The 26,944-nt window shown below is 37.1% G+C and overlaps 5 protein-coding genes across 23 annotated transcripts; 2 read left to right on the forward strand and 3 right to left on the reverse strand.

Moving 5' to 3' along the window:
* Nucleotides 1–17: 17 nt before the first annotated feature.
* On the reverse strand, nucleotides 18–5,397 carry LOC104718851 (WAT1-related protein At4g15540). 16 transcript variants are annotated; one of them, XR_015568475.1, is made up of 10 exons: nucleotides 4,871–5,397; nucleotides 4,729–4,794; nucleotides 4,530–4,643; nucleotides 4,086–4,296; nucleotides 3,832–3,990; nucleotides 3,612–3,763; nucleotides 3,317–3,395; nucleotides 1,364–1,432; nucleotides 492–1,288; nucleotides 18–234 (listed from the first exon to the last, which is right to left on the reverse strand). XR_015568475.1 is itself a non-coding variant. In XM_010436654.2 (9 exons), the coding sequence occupies exons 1-8, from the start codon at nucleotides 5,074–5,076 to the stop codon at nucleotides 499–501; spliced, it is 1,077 nt and encodes a 358-aa protein (XP_010434956.1). In that variant the 5' UTR covers nucleotides 5,077–5,397; the 3' UTR covers nucleotides 18–234; nucleotides 492–498. The 16 variants fall into 16 exon arrangements, 10 of the variants coding, with proteins under 10 accessions (XP_010434956.1, XP_087325324.1, XP_087325325.1 ...); XR_015568479.1 differs by having other exon boundaries at nucleotides 3,832–4,006; XR_015568477.1 differs by lacking the exon at nucleotides 1,364–1,432 and having other exon boundaries at nucleotides 492–588; nucleotides 3,553–3,763.
* Nucleotides 772–3,105, forward strand: LOC147936057 (uncharacterized). The gene has a single exon (XM_087469194.1). The coding sequence runs from the start codon at nucleotides 793–795 to the stop codon at nucleotides 3,103–3,105; it is 2,313 nt and encodes a 770-aa protein (XP_087325320.1). The 5' UTR covers nucleotides 772–792.
* A 5,243-nt stretch (nucleotides 5,398–10,640) lies between the features above and the next one.
* LOC104718852 (pyruvate, phosphate dikinase 1, chloroplastic) lies at nucleotides 10,641–22,283 on the forward strand. The gene is made up of 18 exons (XM_010436660.3): nucleotides 10,641–11,295; nucleotides 17,780–17,836; nucleotides 17,932–18,165; nucleotides 18,538–18,675; nucleotides 18,760–18,922; nucleotides 19,006–19,241; nucleotides 19,346–19,474; nucleotides 19,570–19,749; nucleotides 19,879–20,181; nucleotides 20,272–20,433; nucleotides 20,509–20,598; nucleotides 20,687–21,000; nucleotides 21,092–21,221; nucleotides 21,317–21,445; nucleotides 21,526–21,663; nucleotides 21,744–21,821; nucleotides 21,895–21,986; nucleotides 22,079–22,283. Exons 1-18 carry the CDS (start codon nucleotides 11,023–11,025, stop codon nucleotides 22,119–22,121), a joined length of 2,889 nt encoding a protein of 962 aa, XP_010434962.2. The 5' UTR covers nucleotides 10,641–11,022; the 3' UTR covers nucleotides 22,122–22,283.
* Nucleotides 22,284–22,384: 101 nt separating this feature from the next.
* On the reverse strand, nucleotides 22,385–24,070 carry LOC104718853 (uncharacterized). The gene is made up of 4 exons (XM_010436665.3): nucleotides 23,839–24,070; nucleotides 23,627–23,731; nucleotides 23,020–23,146; nucleotides 22,385–22,849 (listed from the first exon to the last, which is right to left on the reverse strand). Exons 1-4 carry the CDS (start codon nucleotides 24,046–24,048, stop codon nucleotides 22,623–22,625), a joined length of 669 nt encoding a protein of 222 aa, XP_010434967.1. The 5' UTR covers nucleotides 24,049–24,070; the 3' UTR covers nucleotides 22,385–22,622.
* Nucleotides 24,071–24,214: 144 nt separating this feature from the next.
* Nucleotides 24,215–26,622, reverse strand: LOC104718854 (psbP domain-containing protein 1, chloroplastic). 4 transcript variants are annotated; one of them, XM_010436666.3, is made up of 4 exons: nucleotides 25,994–26,622; nucleotides 25,714–25,788; nucleotides 25,087–25,515; nucleotides 24,215–24,526 (listed from the first exon to the last, which is right to left on the reverse strand). In XM_010436666.3, the coding sequence occupies exons 1-4, from the start codon at nucleotides 26,126–26,128 to the stop codon at nucleotides 24,311–24,313; spliced, it is 855 nt and encodes a 284-aa protein (XP_010434968.2). In that variant the 5' UTR covers nucleotides 26,129–26,622; the 3' UTR covers nucleotides 24,215–24,310. The 4 variants fall into 4 exon arrangements, with proteins under 4 accessions (XP_010434968.2, XP_010434969.1, XP_010434971.1 ...); XM_010436667.3 differs by having other exon boundaries at nucleotides 25,087–25,505; nucleotides 25,994–26,285; XM_010436669.3 differs by having other exon boundaries at nucleotides 25,087–25,505; nucleotides 25,714–25,774; nucleotides 25,994–26,278.
* Between the last annotated feature and the right edge of the window lie 322 nt (nucleotides 26,623–26,944).

Genomic DNA, 26,944 nt, shown 5'->3' on the forward strand with positions numbered 1-26,944 from the left:
TATAATATTCATCTATATTTTTCACATTTAAGGTGTATCATATATTGTTAGAAACTTTGTATAAATACTATAACACACAAGATCTTTAACAGATAATCCCCTAGTAAGATATACATACAAGATAGACAGGGATCATCTTATAATGGGTCCAATAGTTATACATGGTGTCCAACTTAAGTTCATCAGGGGCGGACGTACGCTTTAGTATGTGTGGCACGTGCCACATGCTAAATCCTAAAAAAAAAAAATTACATGGGATTTAGTTATCATAGTTCAGAAAATAATAGCACTTAATTATTGTGCCACATGCTAAAGTCTAACGGAAACTCTTTCTATAATATAAACTAAAATTAAATGTAAATTGTATCATAATTTAAGCTATAGTAATACAGGTTAAGCCCAACTATTTTAAAACTGCTAATGATTCAAGCCCAACTAACTAAAAGTCTAAAACTCAAAGTCTATAAACTTTTTTTGATCGGGATTTATACCTAGTTTTCATGAGTTCATCGACAGCAATACAACTGCACCATAGAGAGAGAAAAGTCTTCTGCTTCTATTTTTGATTGGTTCCAGTATTATTTTTGTCTTCGGTTATTTTTTATCAAACAGCATATAAACAACAGTAAGTAATTGATGCAAAACTTGTCGTTGGACAAAATTCTGTTTACGTGTTATAGCATATAAACTTGTCTATTGATTTTCTTCTTATTCTAGATAAATTGATAGTCTCATTCAATTGCTTTAAATATATATTGGTGAATTCATGCTATGTTTTTTATTAGGTGATCTATGGAAAAATATTTTCCAAAAAAACCAACAAGTACATCTCATTCTAATGATGATTTGGAGAATTTACCCGTGGACCCTGCTGATAGGAAACGAATTGTGGAATATCACTCTAACCAAAGAGATGAGGTAAGACGCAAATATTTAGTTAAGGGTCCTTATCAACCTCGTGGTCACAAATTTCCTAGAACACTAACCGGAGATAAATTGAGACGATTCAATCCAATTTGGTTTGATCTTTATGGTGATTGGCTGGAATATAGTGTGAAGACAGACAATGCTTTTTGTTTGGTTTGCTACTTGTTTAGAGATTACACAGAAAATAAAGGTGGAAGTGATGAATTTGTAACAAGGGGATTTGATACATGGAAAAATCCAAAGAGATTGAGTGTTCATGTGGGAGAAGTGAATAGTTTTCACAATAATGCATTGAAAATGGCTGATAATTTGATGAGACAAGGTCAATCAATTGTTCATGCTTTTTATAAGCATGATGATGCTGCAAAAAATGAATACAGAATCAGATTGAATGCTTCAATTGATGTTTGTAGATATTTATTACGGCAAGGATTACCTTTTCGAAGTCATGATGAGTCAGTAGAATCAGCTAATAGGGGAAACTTCATAGAGCTTGTGAAATATACTGCAGATCAAAATGAGCTTGTAAGGAAGGTTGTGTTGGAGACTGCTCCCAAAAATAATCAGATGGTGTCTCACAAAATTCAGACTGATCTAGTGCATTGCTTTGCAGAGGAAGTTATTGAATCTATTATTCAAGAAGTTAATCACGATGTATTTTGGTTGTTGGTGGATGAGTCTGCAGATGTTTCTACTAAGGAGCAAGTGGCAGTGGTTTTTCGCTTCGTTGATAAAGATGGGATAGTAAAAGAAAGATTTATTGGTCTTATTCATGTTCAAGATACATCTTCTGCAACTCTGAAATGTGCTGTTGATTCATTGTTTGCAAAGCGGGGGTTGAGTATGAAAAAATTAAGGGGACAAGGTTACGATGGAGCAAGTAACATGAAAGGTGAGTTTAATGGGTTGAGATCTTTGATTTTAAGAGAAAATAGTACTGCATATTATGTATACTGTTTTGCTCACCAGCTTCAATTGGTCGTCGTGGCAGTTGCTAAAAAACATTTTGAAGTTGGTGATTTTTTTGATATGATTTCGGTTTTGTTAAATGTGGTTGGAGCATCTTTTAAGAGGAAAGATATGGTTCGAGAAGACCAACGAATGATCATCGAAGAAGGAATTAGTCAAGGTGAAATTAAGACAGGAAAGGGACTGAATCAGGAGCTTTCATTTCAAAGACCTGGTAATACTCGATGGGGTTCTCACTACAATACCTTAGTACGATTAGTTGATTTATTCCCTTCTATTGTGAAAGTATTCGAGTATGTCCAGAGCGAAGGGAGTGATGATGTCAAAAGAAGGCAAGCTAATGGTCTCATCAAATATTTGCACACCTTTGATTTTGTGTTTTACTTACAGTTGATGTTACTTCTTCTCGGGATCACAAATACTCTATCGGTGGCTCTGCAAAGGAAAGATCAAGACATTTTGAATGCTATGTCTCTGGTGAAATCTACCAAGCAACAATTGTACAATCTCAGGGATAATGGATGGGATTCTTTGGTTGAAAAAGTTAATTCTTTTTGTGAGAGTCATAAAACTGAGTTGATCATCATGGAAGAAGAATTTGTTGATCCAAAGAAGCCAAGACGGAGAACCAACATGACAAACTTGCATCATTATCAGGTGGAATGTCTTTACATTGTATTGGATATGCAAATTCAAGAGTTTAATGATCGTTTTGACGAGGTAAACACTGAATTGCTTAGTTGCACTGCGTCTTTGAGCCCTTTTGGTTCCTTCCACGAGTTTGACCAGTCGAAACTTGTGAGGTTATCTGAGTTTTATCCGGAAGATTTTAGTTCTGTGGAGTGGATATCTCTTGAGCATCAACTTGGTATTTACATCGATAATATCCGTGAAGATAAAAGGTTTGCTAATTTGGAGAGTCTTGGAGATCTTGCACGTGTAATGATGGACACAAAAAAACATCTTTCGCATCCTCTTGTTTATCGACTTTTGAAGTTGGTTTTGACTTTATCTGTTGCCACTGCTACAGTCGAGAGATGCTTTTCTGCGATGAAAATTGTGAAGACTACCTTGCGAAACCGAATGGGTGATCAGTTTTTAAATGATTGTATGGTTTGTTTTATTGAAAAAGAGCACTTAGATAAAGTGACAAATGAGGTAGTAATAAAAAGATTTCAAGATATGGAAAATCGTAGAATAGTTTTGTAGAATTTCTTCGTATGTTTTTGTTATGAAAATTTTTTAATGTTTTATTTTTTTGGTTTTGGATTTTTTAATAATAATATTATTATTATATTTTAATTAATTATTTTGTGCCCCATGTTAAATAAGTTTCTGCGTCCGCCACTGAAGTTCATGATAAGGTTTCATCATCTCTCTTGTGGTTAGGCAACAAGAGTGACTGCTCAGAATCACTTACTGTTTTGATTGCATCTTCTCTTGCTTTGCCCCAAATCACAGTGTAAAACCCAAAGCTTAGTATCACTGATCCAATCACACTGCACACACCACACAGATGCATGCAAAATTATATGTAGTAGTCACATAATCTTTGAATCTTATTACCCAATAACCGAAAAGCTACATCGGTTATTAGCTATTGAGTCATTATGCATTTAAAGATGAAACAAAACATTTCAACAACCTAGAACTAACTTTTTTTTCACTTATGTTCTTGCAGAAGAAAGAGACACTTTAGTTGAAAAATATGGCACCTCCCAAGGTGAAGAGCATCGCCAAGGAATATAGCAGCCATGGCGACTGCGATTGCAATAGACAATGGCTTAAACAAGGATACGTAGACCGGACCCTTCACATGCAGACCCCATGTGTGAATAACTGAGCCCAATGATGTATCAAAGAGTCCCTGAAGCAGAGTGTTAGTTTCTTAGCTTTAAGATTTGATTTCTCAACTTATGAGGTTTGATGTCTCACCGAGTATATGACTGAAGCAAGGGAAAAACCAGGTTTAAGCTGCCAAGAACTCGAGTCTTTTTCTACAATCAGACATATTGTCGCTGAGATGACCATTGCACATAAGTTGTAGCAGAAGACTACAGCTATCTCTTCAGGATATATCTCCATGATATGAGTCTGAAATCATGTACAGCTGACAAATTAAGCTCAATGTTATGCGTTACCAACAAACCCAAAATCTGTTTCCTGAATCAGCTCAAGTTATGTAATACCTGAAGAATAAACCAGACTGAAAGAAGCAAAAATTGTAAACCAAGCAAAAGGCCTCCAGTTATCCAACTTGACTCGAATGAAGTAAAAGATGCAGCAACAAGAATTTTTGGGCCTTTATACAGAAAAATAACCAGAGCACCAGATATAGATACTATTGTCCCAATGATTTTAGCTTGAGTTGCAGAGCTTCTCAACACTACTTGTTCCATCCTTTACGAGTCACCCAAGGAAGCAGAGTAAGTCACCGAAGTTAGAGTTACAAATGGATGGTCGAACATTAACGCAAGGTTTTACTTGTAAAACTACTCTACAATGCACGCAGTTAATGGCTTGAGATATTTTCTATGTATTGGTATCATTTCATATTGAGTGTATCAGTGTCAAATAACATATCTTTTGTATCGTTATAATATGGAAACACCCGGTCTAGAAGAAAGTGGAACCTGAAGAAGACGGCAAGCATGAAGGTGAAAGCTGGTGAAAGATTGCTAATAGCAGAGGAAAGAGTAGGGGAGCTATATTCTATACCTTTACAACCAGCTACCCGCGACGTGAGCCTGTTTCTCCCTCAAGTTATCAAAGTGGACAACAAAAACCGAAAAAAATGCTCAGAAATCAAGAAACATAGTGATATACTAATACCCGAGAAGAGCAAGTAAGAAAATCTTGAAGAAGAGAGGAGACTTGGCTGAAGGTAAACTTCTTGACCTGTGTGCGTATGTAGAATAAGTAAGTTCATATTCTTGAAACAGGCAACAGTATCTGATCAAGGAGATCCAAGTACCTTCCAAAGATGAGGGAAAGTAGTAAAAGGACAAGTGTAGCACCAACATAAGAGTAGAACACAAAGACATAAAAGCTAAATCCTCTTAAGGTAGCAGCTTTGAACAGTGTGCTCGATCCAACCGTGGTACACTCGACTGCGACCATAGCAGCGAATGGCACAATATCTCGTTTAAAGTATTTCCAAGACACTGTCTCTTCTCTCATGGTTAGATTAATTTGATATCCAGATTCTCAGATAGTATCTCAAAGGCTAACGTGAGTTTAGAAGCAATCATGGTATAGGTGTTTAACTCCAAGACATCATTTAGTGACGACAATATAAAAAAATATCTCAACTTTACCAAATACTTACGACCACTAGGATTATTATTATTCTAGCCTAGAAAGGGACCCCATGATAAGGAACTTTTCCCACTATAGCTCTTATTTATAATTTTATACCTTAATCTCAATCATTCATTAGAATAAATTTCTACCTTCCATTTCAACATATATCTGAAATAAAAAGAGAACTTCCATTTGAACAATCTTCTCCAGTGGTTTAGGTTGTTTATATATATGTTTGCTTTGGCCTTGTATCAAATCCTCACAGCTCAGCTCTGCATCGACATCAACAATCACGTTCCTAACTGATAAAAAAAATACCAAACACAAACACTTATTGTGTACTATATACATAAACTTGATACCAAACTCAGCTCTGTATTGTGTTTGTGTATTTCCGAAAAAGGCATAAAAATACACAAAACTAAAAAATAATAAGGCTATATATATTCACCAGTATATATAATATTGAAAAATATCCTAAAATAACGATGCTAAAACAGCTATAGTTTTATTCAGTGAACGATTTGGGTAGTTGTTACCTATTAGCTATAAGCCTATAATTAACTAACTATAGAACGAAGTTAGATAAAGCATAAAGACTTCTATTTATAGCTTCATGTGAATCTGCGAGTGAGCTTCGATTGCAAGAAAATAAGTTCGGACTGAAAGAAATTGATATATGGGTATGTAAACATGATCATGTAGTATTGGAGTAAATACAATATCACTAGATAAGGAAATGCTCTCGATTCATTCTCTTACAGTTGTGCATATCTCTAATTGATATGTGCATTGTTATTAGGCATTTAAGTCTATATAGCTTCTTCACCAAGTCTGCTTCTGTATATATCTCTGCCTTTGTGCCTTGTCAATACACACACACATTCAGTCTCTTTCTGTTTATGGTATCAGAGCCTACACACGCTGGCCCGTTAACTAGTCCGGCCCGGATAAAGGACCGATCAACCCATTAATTGATGGCCCAAAGGAAGGTCCAATTCCATCGAGATAGCTAAAAAAAGAGAACATTATCTCGAGGGGGAGTGATGGATTCTGTCGAGATTAATGTCTAGAAGAGCCATCATCTCGAGGGGGTGTGTGGAGAAAAGATCCCACATCTGATAGATGTAAAGGGACTTGAGTAATATATAAAGGTTTAGGGCCTCTCCACTCATTGCCAATTGGTTTTGAGGGTTTTGTGCGAAAAGCAGAAAAAATTCCTATGCGTCGAAAGAAGTATAGAACCTCTCGTAATTCACCGGCGCCAATCAACTCCCTCGTTGTGCGGTCCTGTAACACACACCCGATGTTAGCAACTTGCATGACACAATCGCAGTCTTTTACGAGCTGGGAGATAGAGATCAGATTACAACACAAATGAGGAACCAACAAAACATTCTGCAATGCAAAATTGTCATCGAAGCAGACTGTCCCTTTCTTATCTGTCTTAGTCTCATGTCCATCAGGAAGACCAATTTTACAAGGCAGCATTGATGTGATATCACGAAGAAAAGCAGAACTACTTGTCATATGATTAGAAGCGCCAGTATCAAGAACCCAATCAAGAGAATCAGGCTTACCATTTAGGCGATTTGATGGCCCCTTGTTCTGGTTTTCGAGAAGCTGCATCAATGTTTTCCACTGATCATTGTTGAGCCCAGTGAATCCACTCCTTGAAGCTTCAGGACTTTGGTCCTCAGATCCTATGACCATCGTTGCGTTGGCTCTTGCAACACCACCAGATCCGCGACCACGAACAGATTTTCCTCCTCTCTCACCCCACCATTGTGGATAACCAACAAGTTGAAAACATGATTCCTTGGTATGGCCACATCTTTTACAATGGGAGCAGAGGAGCTTGCTTTTGTCTTCTGGTGCTTCAAGAGGTTTAGCGATTTGCACTGCAAAGCTGCATCTTGCGTGCCTTGCTCCTCACGATTCCTCATCACCGTACGTACACGTTCCACGGCTTTCACCTTGGAATAGACTTGATTTAGGTTTGGTAAAGGCTCACTGCTGATAATTGTTGTGCGGAGACTACCATAAACCTCATCATCGAGACCGAGAAGAAACTGATGTACCTTGTCATCCTCTCTTTTCTTCTCCAACTGACGGTGTAAGTCGCAAGTACATCCGCTGCATTGACACGTCGAGAATTGATCATAGTTCAGTAGATCCTCCCACATGATCTGTAATTTTCCAAAATAATCAATAAGGCTCATCCCTTGTTAACGACAATTTGCTAGCTCAGCCTTGATCTCTTGAATTCTTGGCCCATTGCCTTCAGAAAAACGATCTTTGATCTCCTGCCATAGATCCTTCGGGTTGTCTTTGTTACCAAGTGTCCTCCGCACCTTTGGTTCAATGGTGTTGAGAATCCACAAAGCTACCACGGAGTTGACGGACATCCAATCCTCATACTCCAGTACGTCCTCCTTTGGCTTCTCCATCGTCCCATCGATGTATTCAAACTTTTTCTTCACACGCAAAGCAGATCTGATTGCTTGCGCCCATTCGTCAAAGTTGTCACCGGTGAATTGCACCTGAGCAATGATTACACCGGGATTTTCAGTTGCAGATAACTGATATGTCGAATTGGTTTTTCCAACATCAGCTCCTGACTCGTTCCTCACATTCTCACTGTTCTCGACTTGTTCACTCATTTTTGTTTTATCGTGATGGCTCTCACCGACAACACCGAACCAACCACTTTCCAGGATGCAGTCACTGACACAAGATGGTCTGCGGCCATGGGATCTGAAGTCGATGCTCATGTAATTAATCACACATGGGACATTACTGAATTACCCAAAGGTAAGAAAGCTCTTGGATGCAAATGGGTTTATCGAATTAAATACCTTGCAGACGGCACAATTGAGCGCTATAAAGAGCGGTTAGTGGTCCTTGGCAACAACAAGAAGGAAGGTGTCAACTATTCAGAAACATTCGCCCCAGTTGTAAAGATGACTACAATTCGAGCCATACTTAAGGTTGCTGCTGCTCGAAACTGGTCCTTACATCAAATGGATGTGCATAATGCATTCCTACACGGTGATTTGAATGAGGAAATTTATATGAAACTTCCACCTGGGTTTTCAACCTGAGAATGGTGATCGCAATCTTGTTTGTCGCCTTCGTCAAGCGCCTCGTTGCTGGTTTGAGAAACTATAGACTGCATTACTTCGGTATGGTTTCAAACAATCTTATCGTTATTATTCATTATTCACATTAACGAGAGGTCCTATTCAGCTTTACGTTTTGGTTTATGTGGATGAGTTAGTCATCACGGGAAGCTGCCTCGATACAATTTCCAAGTTCAAAGAGTATTTGAGTTCCTGTTTTCATATGAAAGATCTAGGTGTTCTCAAATATTTCTTGGGTATCGAGGTCACCAGGCGATCCGATGGCATCTTTCTCAATCAAAGGAAGTATGCTCTCGATATTCTCCAAGAAAGTGGCCTTCAAAACTGTCAACCCAAAACATTCCCCATGGAACAGCAACACAGTCTTGGTCGTGTGACTAGTCCTATCTTATCAGACCCAGCAAGGTATCGCCGCTTAGTTGGCCGCCTGATCTATCTCCTTGCGACACGCCCGAACCTGACGTACTCGGTTCACATCTTGTCTCAATTTATGCAGCGTCCAACTCATGCACATTGGGACGCTGCCCTACGAGTTGTCTGCTATTTACATGGTTCCCCTGGTCAAGGTATTCTTTTAAGTTCTGATGATGATCTACAGCTCACTGGTTGGTATGATGCAGATTGGGGTGGTTAACCCGTTAGTAGACGCTCCCTCACCGGCTGGTTTGTTTCTCTTGGCAACTCACTCTTATCCTGGAGATCGAAGAAACAAAATGTTGTCTCGATGTCTTCGGCAGAAGCCGAGTATTGCAGTATGTCCTTAACACTTCGTGAGCTCAAGTGGTTAAAGGGTTTGTTAGAAGACTTGGGCATCAGGCAAACCCTTCCTATCGACTTACATTGTGACAGCCAAGCCGCGATTCACATTGCTACAAATCTTGTCTTTCATGAACGCACCAAACATGTCAAACTCGATTGTCACAACCTTCGTGACGCTGCTAAAGCTAATCTCATTCGTCTTCGTTTTGTTCGCTCAACTTCCCAGCTTGAGGATGTCTTCACCAAAGCCTTAGGATGCTGCGACTTCGAGGGACTAATTGGCAAGTTGAGCCTTCATCCTCCTCAGTCTCCAACTTGAAGGAAAGTATTGGAGTAAATACAATATCACTAGATAAGGAAATGCTATCAATTCATTCTCATCGTAATTAGGCATTTAAGTCTATAGCTTCTTCACCAAGTTTTGCACCTGTATATATCTCTGCCTTTGTGGTTTGTCAATACACACACATTCAGTATCTTTCTGTTCATGTAGCTTTTTTTAAAGAAAAGTTTGAACATTCTTTTGCTAATTTTAAAAGTTTGTAGTCTTTTCTACCAATTCAATAGACTGATATATAAAAAATCCATATTCAATTCTCAATTATTTGTATTTGTTTCTTTCAATCATGACATATGCCAACAAAAAAAGTGTGTTAATAGTTTGGCGAATCAATATACTATGAAAAATACAAAAGCAAAAATAATGAGAAGGGACACATATTTTTTATTTAAAAAGAAAAAGAGAAAAATGAGGAAAGAAAAATTAACAACAATAGAAATATATATAAATATTGGTTAAATGAGAGATATCTCACCCTATCTCCCCTAGTTTTTCAGACATCTATTATCAAGTTTTTACTAACGATGGATTACAAATTTACAACCCGTTTTGTTACCTCCCCGGATCTTGTCAAAGTGTTCGATCGCTCACATCTTCCACGTGACCGTCACAATTTATGAGTCTTTGTAGTGATCTGATAACAAAAAAAAAAAAAACAATCGCCAGAAAGTTCGATAGAGCATGATACACAGCCACATACTTCCATAACATTCAGGTCCCTTGCTTAACTCGACCATATACGAATGTATAACAGTATAAGACACTTCCAGATTCTTCGGAATTTCTAACCTTTTTTTTCCGGTCCAAATTCTGAAGAAGTTCTCAAGTTATGTCAGTCATGTTTGCATCATCAATTTAAAGGGTTTAGCGTTTACGATTTGGGAGTTTAATGTTTAGTGTAATATACATAAACACAAGTTAATATATATTAAAATTTTGGAACAGTATACAAACAATAATGAAATTGTAAATATAATTATGTGGCCACATCCATCTCCTGGAACAGTGGAACCTGGCTAGTCGCATTCACACCGACCACCACCACAAATAGTTTTCGGTTTGTAATCCATCAATAGCTCAATTATTTCCTTAATATCTTAACTTGTGGGAAACAAGTTATGAAATATCATTTGGCCATTTAAGATTGGTTTAGTAGTTAAAAACTATATATGACCTCATAATTTTTGAACCTGGTTCTCATTCAAACATAACATTTTTATTGGAAATTAATTTCAATAGTAGCCACTTATATGGTCGTTGATAGAAAGAGGAAGAACAACCGTAGAATGGACACATTGGCTAATCATAACCACATCTATATTTCGTCCACGGTCCACTCACGTCACTCGCTAAACCAAAAATCTACAAACCCCCAAAATACTCAAAAAAAAAAAAAAAAGATCACATAAAGTCTACGTAACTAATAAGAACCAACAAAAAAAAATTGAAATAAATTAGGATCAGAGAAAGAAACTTATAGAACGTCCGCCATTTCTACCATCGCTAATTTTTATACATCCTTTTCTCACTCTTATATAACTCTTCAAAGGAAGTATATACAATATTTATTTTTTGTGGTTTATGCTTTTATATAAGAAAATGACAAGTATGATCGTGAAGACAACGCCGGAGCTCTTCAAAGGAAATGGAGTGTACCGTACGGATCATCTTGGCGAAAACCGACTAGTTTGTCGATCAAACTGGTTGTTAGGTGATGGACAAAGCTGTTTCCCTAAAACCGGTACAATCCATTGCCAAAGGTTAAGCATTACAAAAACCGGTTTACATCGTGGGACAAAGGCTCGAGCCATCCTTAGCCCTGTGTCCGATCCGGCCACTTCCATTGGACAAAAGGTAAGTCTTTCCTTTTTGATGTTTCTAGTGGATACATGTGAACCTATTTACATATATTAGGCAGTAGGCTTCCATTATGTTTCGTTTATGTTCTGATGTGAGAGTCTTGGGAGAAATATTGATCACCGATCATCGGGTGGAACCATCTAGCAGCTAAATTATTGTCATTCTAAATGAGTTCCGTAGGCAACCGGATATTACTTATTTGGTTAATGCTCCCGGTTAGAACACAAAACCTGGTTACGCTGTTATGACAATAGTTTTGTCGTGTGAGAGGCTGGCTAGCTGCTGATGTTGATTGGTTCCATTAAACACTAGCAATCTTCCTACCAAATATAAAACCCTAGCAATCTAACTTAGCTAGAGCGGTTCAAACTGATTACACATATGAGATCGTTTTGGTACACGTATGCGTCTAAATTGTTCGGTTCTCTCACAACCACCCACAAACATCTCCTATATATTAGAAGAGAAGCAGTCTCACAAAAAACTGATGTGTCGAGTTCACAGAACTTATGTACTTTTTTTAATAAATGTCCTTACTTTTTATTGTTATTTACATAAACATGCCACTGGAATATTATGAGCCAATATTTGTTTTTATTAGTTTTTCAAATATGAAAGATTTAATCAATTATTAAATCTGACAATGTATTTAATTATCATTTACATAACATATTTACTTATTAAAAGTAAATTACATTTCACAAACAAAAAAAAACTATTCATTTATTTATCACTTTTATCGTTTTTCTCATTGCATTTTTAAACTTAGGATTAGTTTAAATTAAATCAAATAGTTTAAAAATATTGCTTTATCTATTTAATGATATAGTGATATAGATAATAATGTGAAACATAAAATATGTGAATTTGATTTTTAGAATTACAAAAAGACATCAAAACTTTCTACACCACCTCAAAATTCTTTTCCAAGTTTAAATATTTCACGGGTGAAACGTATTTTACAGAAAATAAACGCAAATTTGAATAAATGAAAAACTTTACTTACATATTTTGTTTTATACAAACGAATCTTAAATTTCAAATAATAATTTATTCATAATATTTTATTCAAATCAATTTATTTCGCACTATACACAAAGGAGATTGATACATAGTACAGTTTTATGGATGGTGATGATTGCTAACGTTTAAAACCGGTTATGGTGATTGGTTCTCTCTCGATAGGAATAATCGTTTATGTTCACTATAAAATATATTTATTTAATATTTTTAAAATGGTTTTTTATTATTAACTATGTTCGGGGTTTTATTTAATAAAATTGGCACAATATATAGTTTTTGATATTTAAACAATTTCTATAATTTTTATATTACATTTTTTTGCTAATTTTTTATTTAATCATTGTCACAGTTGTTGGTTCATATCGTTTATAACCATTAATATATAATAATGTTTAACGCTATAATCATACGTTTTCACAAATTTCTGCAATCACAACACCATTCACTACTTCATTTAAATCATGTTTGACGAAAATACTATATGTACTGGAGGAGGTTATTATATATTTTGTTAGTTAATTTTTTGTAATTTGTATACTTGTAATGTAGTTTTTTATTTTGACGTTTTCTTTGTTTATTTTCTTTATTTACATTTTATAAAATTATAATATCTTAAACTTTTTTAACAAACGTAAATATATTATAATATGTTTACTTTTTAAAAATTTAATATGCTCAAATATAGAACCAAATTAAACTGTTAAATTTGGATACCTGATAAATCAAGATTTCTGCTCATTTGTACTCAAAACATATTAGTCATATATTTATAGTGATTATGAACCATATTCCACAATATTTAGTCGATGTGGGATATACAGTACACATTTTCTGTAAATTAGTTTACAACTTTACATATATATAATTTCTGAGTTACTACTCATAATTAATTACTATAATTTCATTAAAGAAATATTGAAAAATCTAAACTAAAAGATGATTTGTTTTTATTTAATTGTATTAAGTTGATTTGTTGTTTCCGTAAATATTTCACAATATAAAAGCAAATCAAATAAGTTTACATATATATATAATTTCGTATTTAATCTATTGATTATTTTTGGAAGGAACAAAGTCATAATCGATATGTATTAAAGATTTCTTATTATTTTTTTTTTTTTTTTTTTTCAACCAAACATTAATCAAATTAAAAAATAACTCCAAGATTGGTTGCCCAAACCGGAGGAAAAGAGTTTACAAAGGAAATTTCAGAGGAAAGCAATCTTGAAGAACGGGCTAGACAATCTGCCCTTACATTGAGCTCTCTAGAGATCCTGATCAGGGAGAACGAGGAAAAGCATGGTCTGAGCACAAGAAACTCCTCTAACAGGTTCGAAAAAGATGGCCAATCGTCAGGCGTCTGCACCATCGCCACCAATTCTGCACAGTCTGTCTCAAAGCTTTGACATCCAACTCCAGCCGCCAAGAGTGACTCCATAGCCCAAATCAAGGCTTGTAGCTCTGCATGTAAGGATGTAGGACCGCATCTCTGACTCCGTGCTCCCAAAAGGAGAGTCGCATCATCATCACTACAACACCACCATCCTAGACCCTGCATAGCATCTGACCCTTTCCAAGAACCATCAATCTGACATCGAGGAAACGCTCCCCTATCCTCCACCAGAGGCGTAGTATGCAAATACCTATCCGAATAGGATTTTGCTTCTTCCCATAGTAATTTATCATTATTCGCCTGGTGTAGAATTTCCGTCGGCTCGGCCTGTAACCCCTGAAAAACTTTTTTATTCCTATCTTTCCATAATGTCCAAAGTATCCAAGGAAGACGATTAGCTACATCCGAATCCCCCGACTGAGAGGCTGCCCGCCAAAAAATAAAGTCTAAATTTGCATAAATTGAAGCAAATGGAAAGCCATCGGGGACTAACGAAACTAGGGACAACTCCCAAACATCGAGCGAGCGAGGGCACTCAAAGAGAGCATGATTGATAGTTTCTGGTGCAGCCCCACACCGTTTGCAGAGTGTATCACACCGGATACCCCTATACGCAAGTCGTTCGAGCACTGGGAGGGTGCCCGACGCAATCTGCCAGAAAAAATGTTGGACCTTTGGGGGAACATCCAGCTTCCACACCTGGGCCCTGAGGGCCATACATGTTGGTCCGTATTCGACTTCCGTCATCAGTTCTCTGGCTAATCTATAACCTGATTTAACCGTATACTTCCCTGACTTGGTAAAATGCCATACTAACCGATCCCGTTGCTGGACCTTACTGACCGACATACGCCGAATAATCGGTATATCCCCCGGATCCAGAAACTCTTCTAGAGTAGGCAAGTGCCAATCCTTCGTGACAGGATTAATTAAGTGGTTCACCATCAAGCTCGGTAACCAGAGTCGTCCCCGACCATTGGCAGGACGTGGTCTAATATCCGGAATCCATGGATCTCTCCAAACCGAAATAGAACTACCCGAACCTACCGCCCATCGCGCTCCATATTCCACTAAATCTTTCGTTGAAAAAATACTCCTCCAGGCAAAGGAGGGATTAGAAGGTTTTTTGGCCATAAGCGGGTGTTTATTGCTAAAATATCGGCCTTTCAAAACCCTCGCCATTAATGACGTCGGGTGTTGAATTAAACGCCAATACTGTTTTGCTAACATAGCATCATTAAATTGTTCCAAGGCTCTGAAACCTAGACCCCCATCACACTTATCCTTACATAGTTTATCCCAAGCCACCCAATGTAAACCATGAGCCTTATCGTTGGATTTCCACCAAAAAGTGGAAATAGCACTCGTTAATTTAGATGTCAACTCTTGCGGCAATTTGTAGCAGGACATCACATGCGTGGGAAGTGCCAAAGCCACCGATTTAATCATAATCTCCTTACCACCTTTTGATAAAAGCTTTGCATTCCAACCATTGACACGATCATCCAATCGATCCTTGACATATCCAAAAACCTTATTTTTTGAACCCTGGAGGCTTTCAGGAATGCCCAAATAAGATCCCATACCTCCCTCTTTGGTAATACCAATAACTGACTTCAACTGATCCCTTATCTCAGTAGGAACCTTCTTGCCAAACATTATAGATGATTTCTCTAAATTAACCTCTTGTCCTGAGGCTTTGCCGTAATTCCTGATAATTTCCATGACCGTCTGACATTCTGTCGCCTCTGCTTTACAGAAGAAAAGACTGTCATCAGCAAACAACAAATGCGAAATGGTAGGACTATCCCGGGCGATTGTGATACCCGTTACCTTTTTCTCCCGTTCTGCCTTTTTGATATTCGCTATCAGAACCTCTGTACAGAGTATAAACAAGTACGGTGACAACGGGTCCCCCTGACGAAGACCCCGCTGTGGTTTAATAAAACCCCGGGGTTGACCATTAAGAAGAACTTGATACGACACCGAAGATACACACCACATGATCCAAGAGATCCAATTCCGATCAAACCCTAACTTAACCATGACTGCCTCTAAAAAAGCCCATTCTACACGGTCATAAGCCTTACTCATATCCGTTTTGAAAGCCAGAAATTCCGACTTGCACCTATTATTAGTATTTAACCCATGAAACATCTCCTGCGCAACCAATATATTATCCGTTATTAAACGACCCGAAACAAAAGCCGACTGAGTTTCGGAAACCAAAGATGGGAGAAACCGCTTAAGCCGAAAACACAGGATCTTAGAAATAATTTTATAGCTCACATTACAAAGACTTATCGGCCTAAACTCCGCCATCCGCTGCGGACGATCAACTTTAGGAATAAGACAAATATTCGTCTCATTTAAACACGGGTCAAAACGTCCTGAACGGAAAAACTCTCTGACTAGAGCCACTAAATCCCCTTTTAAGGAAGACCAGAATCGTTGAAAAAACAATTCTAGGGATTAATATTATTATTATTATTAATAATATTATTAATATTCTTATTATTATTAATATTCATAATAATTCTAGGGATTAAGTATGGTAGTAGTTAATATTTGATATTATTGAAGCTATTAAATAATCGGATACCAGTTTCCTTATTTATAGAAAGTATACCTCTGTTTGGTGACGAGAATAACTATTGAATCGAACAATATACACGATCCGAATAGTATCAACCCGGATTATAAATGGATCTGCATGTTTTATATCATTTATTGTCGGATTAAACAGGATCCATGTCCCAACCCGGTGATAAATAAGGTGTCTAGCAAAGGGTATAAACATCATTTAGATAAATTAAAATTATAGTGTAATTTAATTAAACTAGACTATTCTCTAACCATTTTTAAGGAAAAATATATTAAATAAAAATCATGGTCCAATTTGAATGTAGTGAGTACATTTGCATTAATGGTATACATACATTCGATATAGAGATTCGAATCTACATACCCACTATATCGAATCTCCCCATACTCACTATTTTTTAATTAAATTATTGCAGGAAACATGAACTGCTTAAATTCAAGTAGTTTTAAAATAATTCCAAATAAGAAAAAAAAAGCTTCCACTAGGTTCATTAGCCTAATTTCCGTTAAATGTACCTTTAATGAATCCCAAGAACACTTTGATATGCTTCATTCAGATTCTTATGCCACTTGGTAGAGCTGTCAATGCCACGTTTTGGAATTGTACAAAAGAGAATACGTGACTATCTCCAAACGGCCAAAACGACAAAAAAAAAAAAAAAACGCCACTCAAATTCTTGTAAAATTAAAAATATGATGTTAGTTAATTCAAAAAATATTACCATAAAGAATTAATGTGTTGAGATGGTTATATCTTATATGAGAAGAACTAATTAATAATTTTGTTAAAAAAGGAATCTAATATCGGGAACAAATAATGGTGTGGTAGGCGTAGATAGCAAGTGTGTGACTGATATAAGATATGGTTGACACATCTATGACGAGTCACCACAGGAAACTTCTTTAATTTTTGGTCAATTATATTACAATTTTAGCATTTCGAGGTTGCAATATTTTGGAATGATCTCTTGACAAGAAAATAGTGAAGTTTGATGACGTACCATGCAAAAGAGAAAACAAGTTGCTTTATATTTCCAACAAAATTATAAAATATCAACTTTCGACTGTCTATTTAATTATCTTTACATTATAAAATTAATACTCTTCAAAATGATAGTCTAAATAGAAAACAAAACTTTATATCCTATAATAAAACTTTAAATGATCACAATAATATCGTTTCATTAATTTGTTTATTATTAATTATTTCTATTTTGGTTTTAGTTTAAAAAATTATACTAACATTATATTTAGCTTTCATATAACTGACAAGTCAAAATTTAGGTTGGATAAATTTGATCAATTTTTACCTTTGTAATTTTGACAGCATCAATTTATCCATTCCATCTAATTTTCGCTTTAGTATAAATATAGATACGTATATCTCTCTTCTTGAACTTGCACAAACATTTCTCCAATCTAAACTCAATCCAAACCCAAAAAAAAAACATGGTGCAGCGTGTGTTCACCTTTGGCAAAGGAAGAAGCGACGGCAACAAGGGCATGAAGTCCTTGGTATGTTACCAAAACCATCATATGATCATATCATTAATATAATTATTAGTGTGTCTTCGTTTTTAAAAATCGATCATGTTTTTTTGTGGATGAAGTTGGGAGGGAAAGGAGCAAATCTTGCGGAGATGGCGAGCATAGGCTTGTCGGTGCCGCCGGGGCTAACCATTTCGACGGAGGCTTGTCAGCAGTATCAGATCGCCGGCAAGAAGCTTCCAGAAGGTTTATGGGAAGAGATTCTTGAAGGTCTTAGCTTCATCGAACGTGACATTGGAGCTTCTCTCGCCGATCCCTCTAAGCCTCTCCTTCTCTCTGTTCGCTCCGGCGCCGCCGTAAGTAACAATATTGTTATTTTTTTCTTGACTATTTTTATTTAAGAATCTTTAATTCATGTTAAAATTTCTACGTTTATTTAATCTTTTGAAGATGAGCAAGATTTTTTGACGTAGGCTTTAGTTTTTTTCTTTTTGGAGGTGAGAGTCAAAATATCTTTGGTTAATTTTTGGCATTTTGTCCTTTTTAGTTTTTTGGAAGACAATTTTAAAATAAATGTAGTGGATAAAAATGAAGAGTAAGTTTTTGTGGCTATTGAAAAATCTAGTAATTATTAGGTATTTTAAACTATAACGTAGAAGATGAATGTATTTTTCCTTAACAAATAAATAAATAAATATTGGCTTGTCTTTGATCGATGTTTCTAATAGATCTCAATGCCTGGTATGATGGACACTGTACTTAACCTTGGCTTAAACGACCAAGTCGTCGTAGGCTTGGCCGCAAAGAGCGGAGAGCGTTTCGCTTACGATTCTTTCCGGCGTTTTCTTGACATGTTTGGTGATGTTGTAAGTCTTCCTCTGTTTTTATACAATTGTAGATAACTTGCATGACAAGAAAACCTGTCTAATAGTCTTTTGATCAATAAAAAGGTGTTGGGGATTCCACACGCCAAGTTTGAAGAGAAACTAGAGAGAATGAAGGAGAGCAAAGGAGTTAAAAACGACACTGAACTAACCGCGGCTGATCTCAAAGAATTGGTTGAGCAGTACAAGAGTGTTTACGTACAGGTCAAGGGTCATGAGTTCCCTTCAGGTTTGATTAACATTTTATATGTCTTTGTCTTAAGGTCAGGTAATGGTAATTAGTTATTAGTTACATAAGTTTTTGAATTGCAGATCCGAAAAAGCAATTGGAGCTAGCGATTGAAGCGGTATTCGATTCTTGGGATAGTCCTAGAGCGAATAAGTACAGAAGCATTAACCAGATTACCGGATTGAAAGGGACCGCGGTTAACATTCAGTGTATGGTGTTTGGAAACATGGGGGACACTTCAGGGACTGGTGTTCTCTTTACAAGGAACCCTAGCACCGGAGAAAACAAGCTCTACGGCGAGTTTCTAGTCAATGCTCAGGTTTGACATTAGATTTAGTCTACTGAGTAATAGTCTATCTAATACTAAACGGTTCTGAATTAGAAGCTCATGAACCTTACAGTTTCTTTTCTTACATTGGACAGGGAGAGGATGTGGTTGCAGGGATCAGAACACCCGAAGATTTAGACACAATGAAGAGATTAATGCCTGCGGCTTATGCAGAACTTGTAGAGAACTGCAACATCTTAGAGAGGCATTACAAAGACATGATGGTTTGTAGTTTGTACACACATAAACAATATTTCTTCTATTGTACACATCAACAATTGTATAGTTGTTTAAACAAGGTCTCAAATGTGTATTGCAGGATATCGAATTCACGGTACAAGAGGAGAGATTGTGGATGTTGCAATGTAGAGCCGGTAAGCGAACTGGTAAAGGAGCTGTGAAGATAGCAGTGGATATGGTAAGTGAAGGGCTTGTAGATAAATCTTCTGCAATCAAAATGGTGGAGCCTCAACATCTTGATCAACTACTTCACCCTCAGGTATATATATAGACTCCAAAGTTTCAATTACTTTGCACACAAGGTTTTTTTATTAGGTCACAAAATTTTAGGGTTTAGTCAAAATAGAGATGTTTAAAAGTTTCGTTTTTTTTTTGTATGATGGATTAGTTTCATGATCCGTCGGGGTACCGTGAAAAAGTGGTGGCGAAAGGCTTACCGGCGTCTCCAGGAGCAGCGGTTGGACAGGTTGTGTTCACGGCGGAGGAAGCGGAAGCTTGGCATTCTCAGGGCAAAAACGTGATTCTGGTTCGAACAGAGACAAGCCCTGATGATGTGGGAGGTATGCACGCAGCGGAAGGTATATTGACGGCGAGAGGAGGAATGACGTCACACGCGGCGGTTGTGGCTCGTGGTTGGGGCAAATGTTGCATTGCTGGTTGCTCTGAACTTCGTGTCGACGAGAACAATAAGGTTTTTTTTTTTTAATTTCTGTTTGATTCTTGAAACTTGTCATCTAAGTTAGGGGACGATTGTTTCTGACGTTAGGGTTTAAAATTGTAGGTTCTATTGATTGGAGATTTGACGATAAATGAAGGCGCGTGGATCTCTATGAACGGATCAACCGGTGAGGTTATATTGGGGAAACAAGCATTGGCTCCTCCGGCTTTGAGTCCAGATTTAGAGACCTTCATGTCTTGGGCTGATGCAATCAGACGTCTCAAGGTGTGTTTATGAGTCTTCGCGTTTCCTTTAATTTGTTTAACATTCTTTTAACTCAAATGTGGATGATCACATAAGGTTATGGCGAATGCGGATACGCCTGAAGATGCGATTGCTGCTAGGAAAAATGGAGCTCAAGGGATAGGGCTTTGCAGGACAGAGCATATGGTAACTCCTCTGTTCTTGATCTTATGTTTTTGTTCTGTTTTTTTTTGGTTCCAAAATGATTCATGTTGTCTTTGGTATGGTTGTTAAGTTCTTTGGTGCAGATAGGATTAAAGCAGTGAGAAAGATGATAATGGCAGTAACAACAGAGCAAAGGAAAGCTTCTCTAGACATCTTGCTTCCTTACCAACGTTCAGATTTTGAAGGGATCTTTCGCGCTATGGATGGTTTACCAGTAACAATCCGTTTGTTAGACCCTCCGCTTCACGAGTTTCTCCCGGAAGGTGATTTGGACAACATTGTACACGAGCTAGCTGCAGAAACAGGTGTGAAAGAAGATGAAGTCTTGTCACGGATAGAGAAACTCTCTGAAGTGAATCCAATGCTTGGTTTCCGCGGTTGCAGGTTTCTTGCTTTTTTTCTCTTTTGCACCTTACTTGAAACTGATTGGTTACTAAAGAACAATCCAATGAACGGTTCATTTGTATGTTTATAGGCTTGGAATATCATATCCAGAGCTAACGGAAATGCAAGCGCGTGCCATTTTTGAAGCAGCAGCGTCGATGCATGACCAGGGCGTTACTGTTATTCCTGAAATTATGGTTCCACTTGTAGGAACTCCTCAGGTATGTATACATACATACATACTACATACTCTTGTGACACACTGAAGGTATATTTTGTGATTTTTGTTCTAAACAAAACATTTTGATAATGACAGGAGTTGGGTCACCAAGTTGATGTAATCCGGAAAGTTGCAAAGAAAGTATTTGCTGAGAAAGGTCACACTGTGAGCTACAAGGTGGGGACAATGATCGAGATCCCTCGAGCCGCACTCATTGCTGATGAGGTAAGTGTACATTGTTTTAGACACTTTATAACCATGTTCAAGCAGGATTTGGTAAACTAGAAACCTTCTTCTTTGGACAGATTGCGCAAGAGGCGGAGTTCTTTTCGTTTGGGACAAACGACTTGACACAAATGACGTTTGGATACAGTAGAGACGATGTTGGGAAGTTTCTACCTATTTACCTCGCCAAAGGAATACTACAGAACGATCCTTTTGAGGTATATAGTTGAAATAATGTCATCTGCTCTCTTTTCAAAGGATAAAAACTTGATAGCCATCGCTTTTATGTTTGGATCAGGTTCTTGATCAGAAGGGTGTAGGGCAGTTGATCAAGATGGCGACAGAAAAAGGACGAGCTGCTAGGCCTAACCTCAAGGTAAGTTTTGTTTGTGAATCGAAATCGAATTCTCTCAAACAGAACTTTGGATCTGATCAGTTGTAATAAACAGGTTGGGGTTTGTGGAGAACACGGAGGAGATCCATCATCTGTAGGATTCTTTGCTGAAGCTGGACTTGACTATGTCTCTTGTTCTCCTTTCAGGTATATTTTAGTTACTGCTCTATCAAACTGTAATTTGTTTGTTAATAATGTTCAGATTGATGTAATTTGGGGACTTTTTCTTGTTGTTGCAGGGTTCCAATTGCAAGGCTTGCAGCTGCTCAAGTTGTTGCATGATGAAAACTTGATGAGATTGCTCTGTGAATAATAATAAAAAAGCTTTGGTTTCTGATTATTTTTTCCATGAAATGAACAAATTTAAAGAAAATGGAGTCGACTCCTTTCATGTCATTATTATTGAATTGCTAATAAAAGAAAGATCACCACTGTTGTTACCCATGTTAAACATGTCCTGAAAGATAACCATTGTTCACAAATACAATTCATGAGCCTAGGGGAAACGGAAGTGTAAGATCACAACGTAAAACGGCGCAATGAGATATATCAACTGAACCCATCTTCAAACACATTCATACCAAAGGCAAACCAACAAAAAAAAATCAAGTAAAACAACTTCGAGTCCTCTATAAGCTTTCTCTACTTGCAAAACAAAGATTTGGTAACTAGGAAATGAACTCGAGCGAGCTAACTCCGCTTGATAATATCTATTGAAGGGGTGTGCCTGATCTGTCCAGGGCTTAAAACCCCAAATAAAACTGTGTTCATATTCAAAGACAATTATTCATTAAGGAACAAACCATCCAAAAGGTCAGATGATGAACTTTCATTCCCAATTTCATTATCATCGAAAAACCCGTTTTCTGCACTTTCTTTCTTCAACTTCCGCTCTTCAATGATGGATTCTTCTGTTCCAGCACATATATTCCGTTTTCCTTGTCTAACGGGTCTATCGGCCACTATAAATTTGCTTCCATCCCGAACACGCTCAGAAAAACCAGCCCAAACTGTAATAGAACAATGCTATGTTTAAGAAACCAACATTATCATCATTGTCTATATGACTAATAGGCAGTTGCACCAAGTTACTATTCTTTGTAACTTTGCTATCTATCCCATCAAAGTGTTTTTCCAATCTTGAACAGTACAATGGGTACAAATACGGAAACCAAAATACCTCCAAAATGATGCAAAACAATAGAAGCTGCGACAGTAACATTCAAAGAGGCAGTGCCACATCCATACTGAGGAATATATACGAAGAAGTCGCATATTTCATATTCCTTGGCAGATAATCCTGATCCCTACAAAAGCCCCAAACTAAGTCATTTCGTAATAATTTGTCAAAATCTAGAAGGCTTATTATTACCTACCATTTAGTTAATGGCAGATACCAAAAAACCATTGAAGCCAAAATAAGCAATTTGCAGATTACACGTACAATGGTCAAAGGTTACTATCATTTCTGGTGTTGTAAACTATGTGTTCAAACCATTCAAGTATCTTTAATCTACTTGTTCCCTCATTATTAGTGTTCACAGATCCACTGCGTTTTATATCGAAGTTCACAAGCGTAATCAAAATCATTGAAGTGCCTATAAATCTACTTCATATCTCATCATTGTTCACAAATGAAACTGACTAAAAGATCACGATCACATAGCAAACAAAGTAACCCAGCATACTGTTACTTCAGAACTAGGGATCCATATACTAAAGTTCACAAACATAACCAAAACTGAAACATTCAAAAGTTTTGTAAAAAGGTCAAATCTTTTGATTACCTCATTACCGAGAAGAAACGCAGTGCTTCTTTTAAAAGGATGTTCGTTAACCGCAGCAGCTCCATCAGCAATCTCAACGCCGCAAATATCGCAATCTTTCTCCTCCTTTATTAGTAATCATCAAATCCAAAACAAACAAAAAGACTCAAACTTTGAAACACCCTAATCCAGTAATGATAAGACCCTTAAAGAAAAGTTCCCTAATTTGGTACCTTGAGGTAAGTGCGAGCTTCGGCAAGGGAGTGAAAATGGCGGAATCTGATGTGTGAAGCTGAACCATGGCTACCGAAGGCGTTGAAATCACGGCGGCCGACAAGAATCAGCTCCGTAACTCCAAAAGCAGTAGCGCTACGAGCTAGTGTGCCGACGTTGTGACGCTTTGCTATGTTGTGAACAACCACGTAGCTCTCAAATCCCACCATCGTCGTCGTCTTCTTCTTCTACTTCCTTTTTCTCCGGCGAGGGATTTTGTACACATTTTGATTAACCGGTTTAAGTGATAACCGGCAACAATTTCTCAATTTTGGTTAACCGGTTTATATATTGATGAATATTTCAATTTATCGACTGGTTTAGAAAAAAAAACAATGTCATAATGAGTTCTCTCAATATAATGAATCAAAATCATTTTTGTTTTGGTAATCGAAGTAACCAGCAACAAGATTTTTTTGGTTGTGAGCTCTACTAAATCTTCTCGACCCTAAATGAATCCATGACTCTTCTTAGATCTTTCTCTTCTTCTATGAAAACTTTCTCAGGTGTTTGGAGTCTCAGTGAATAGAGTCTATTGTTCTCAACTCCTAGAACGGCTAGGTAGCGCCGGTTCCATTCCAATCGAGCAACTCTATCTTGCGGCATCACAGCTAGCTCGTTGTTGTTTGCGTATGACTTTATGTTCACCTGTTTAAACCAATCAAAATCACATTAATGTAGCTCTTGAGTTATGTGGTTTGTCATACAATATCTCTAAGCATAAATGCATGTTGCAACTTCAAATGAATTGACTCTGAATTCTAAAATACTATAATTGCTGAAGGAAACTTTTGTATCTTAATGCAACTATGAAACCCAGTGATTGATCAAGACATGTTGCAACAAAACATGTTTGATCTAAAAACCTAATCTTATGATTGATCAAGACATGTTGCAACACTATGATTGATCAACAGAACAATTGTTTCTTATGCAACTCTAAATCAACAAGAAAAATGTCATGGTCCGGTTCTGTCTAAATTCACCTAAAGCTTCACACTTTGCTACAGCAATAGGCACAAGAACATTCTCCCTATAATCAAGTTCAACTAGCAAATGATCTAAGCCGCTATTTAATATTGTGGCTCACAATTTAGGATCTGAACTCAACTGAAACAACACTACATTACACAGTTTCAAAACAACCAAAACCTGAGATGTTGATTTCACAGGATTAGGATGCAATTTGGTAACTGACTTTAGCTTACCTCGATTTGGTAGTAAGGTTTACCATCATCTGCAACTCTGGAAGAAGTGCTCAGGATGTTGGCCTGGCGCCTGACTCCGAGCCTAGTGGACATAAACTCAGTCAAGTACTGCCTAACTACCATCTTTCCTGCTTCTTCAGGGGAACCCAAGTCCTCAAGCGACGTGTACTTTGAGGAAGACGGCGAAGAAAACTCAACCGAGAGGTTCTCGTCTAAGACAACAGGGTCTCTAAAGAATATATCAGCGCCAGCTCCTCGGACTTGGATCCAGTTTTGAGGGTACTTGAAAGAGTATCCATCAAATGTATCAATGTATTCTCTGAACACTGGAGTTGAAGCAAATGCTGTGGGAAGAGTGGCTTCTGAAAGTATTAAACCAGACATGAGTAAGCCCATCATCATGCTCTTCCTCCTCCCAACTGCACAAGCCTTAAAGAGACGGTGTCAATATCAAAACATTGATCAAACAAACACCAAGCATGTTTTTAGATTGAAGATTAAGCCTTTTTGAGAAAATCTACATTGGCACAATATTCTCAAAACTGTTACTAAACGAAACCCCAAACTGAAAGTGACAATGATGCTAAAACTAAACAAGTGAGGCTTAATCAAAGTTATGATTTTTACCTGTTTGTCATCGGTTAACGAGTTTTTGGCAGATTGGTATCTCGGACCGGAAGAGATGGGTCTGGAGAACAAGAGCTGTCATCAATATGAAATTAGAACTGAAAGAGAGGTCTAAATATCACAAAATCATTCTCAATTTCAATACAATTAACATAGCAAAAGAGTCGGATTTGTTTGACTTGTGTCGAAATTGAAGTGAACCCATTATTTCAATTTCAAGATTTAACCAAACGGGGCAACTACAAAATCTCACAGTTGAAGCAGAGAGAAGTGAACTTACATGTGAATTGTTGTTGGGTTTCGGACATGGCGATGAAAGCTCTGTAGGCAAAGATCGAGAAGTTGATTTGCAAGAATCAGTTGAAGCTCCTTTGGTTATTATGTAAGAAGGAAAAGCAAATGCAGATGAAGCCATTAGAAAAAGGTGACCCTCAGAAGAAGAAAAAAAAGTTGAAAACTTTGGGAATGTAAGTGAGAAATCAATCAAGAAATCATCCAGAGACAAATTGAGATTTTTTGTTGAACCACGTCAACCAAGAAATCTAACTTTGGATAACATTACATTATAGTGTATATATATTATTTAATTCATTTATATTTAGAAAACAAAAATTGGTGGTATCTGATAAGCTGCATAATGTCAAGAAGAAGACACACACGTGTGGAACACGTGAGAAGGGAACCGGTTTAGAAGAAGAGCTGGGTTACTTTCTTAGACATTTTTGTGTATATAAATGATTGTATGGTTTTAGAAAAGGGTTATGCATTGTTTGTGAATTGTAAAAGTGACATATGTGTTGCTTGGGAGATAGATTTGATGAATCGGTGATGTGCCGATGGCCCTAATCTTGTAAAACAGTGTATCGGAAGAAAGAAAGAGAGTTTCATAGTTTCACACCTCGTCCCTCTGTCATATATCCCTTACGGATCAGACTTAAAAGTATTTGTAACTGGAAGCATGGACCTCGTTTGAAAGAAAAAAAATGATTAATATCTTCTTTTTCACCATCTATAGTTGGATCTTTTTTTGGTCACAAACCAAAGTCTACGAGTCACTTTTTGGATCTTTGGCAGACATACCTAGTATTTGGGATTTTGGTTAGCGGAGCCGAAAAGAAAATGAATATATTCGTATATGAGTACAATAATACTTTCCGACCAAAATGATGTCCGATCAAATGTTGAAAATGATTACTTCATTGTCTCCAAAACAAGTCACATTTAAATTTTT

The sequence above is a fragment of the Camelina sativa genome, chromosome 10 (assembly GCF_030686135.1).
Source record: "Camelina sativa cultivar CO46 ecotype springtype chromosome 10, ASM3068613v1".
Lineage (NCBI taxonomy): Eukaryota > Viridiplantae > Streptophyta > Magnoliopsida > Brassicales > Brassicaceae > Camelina > Camelina sativa.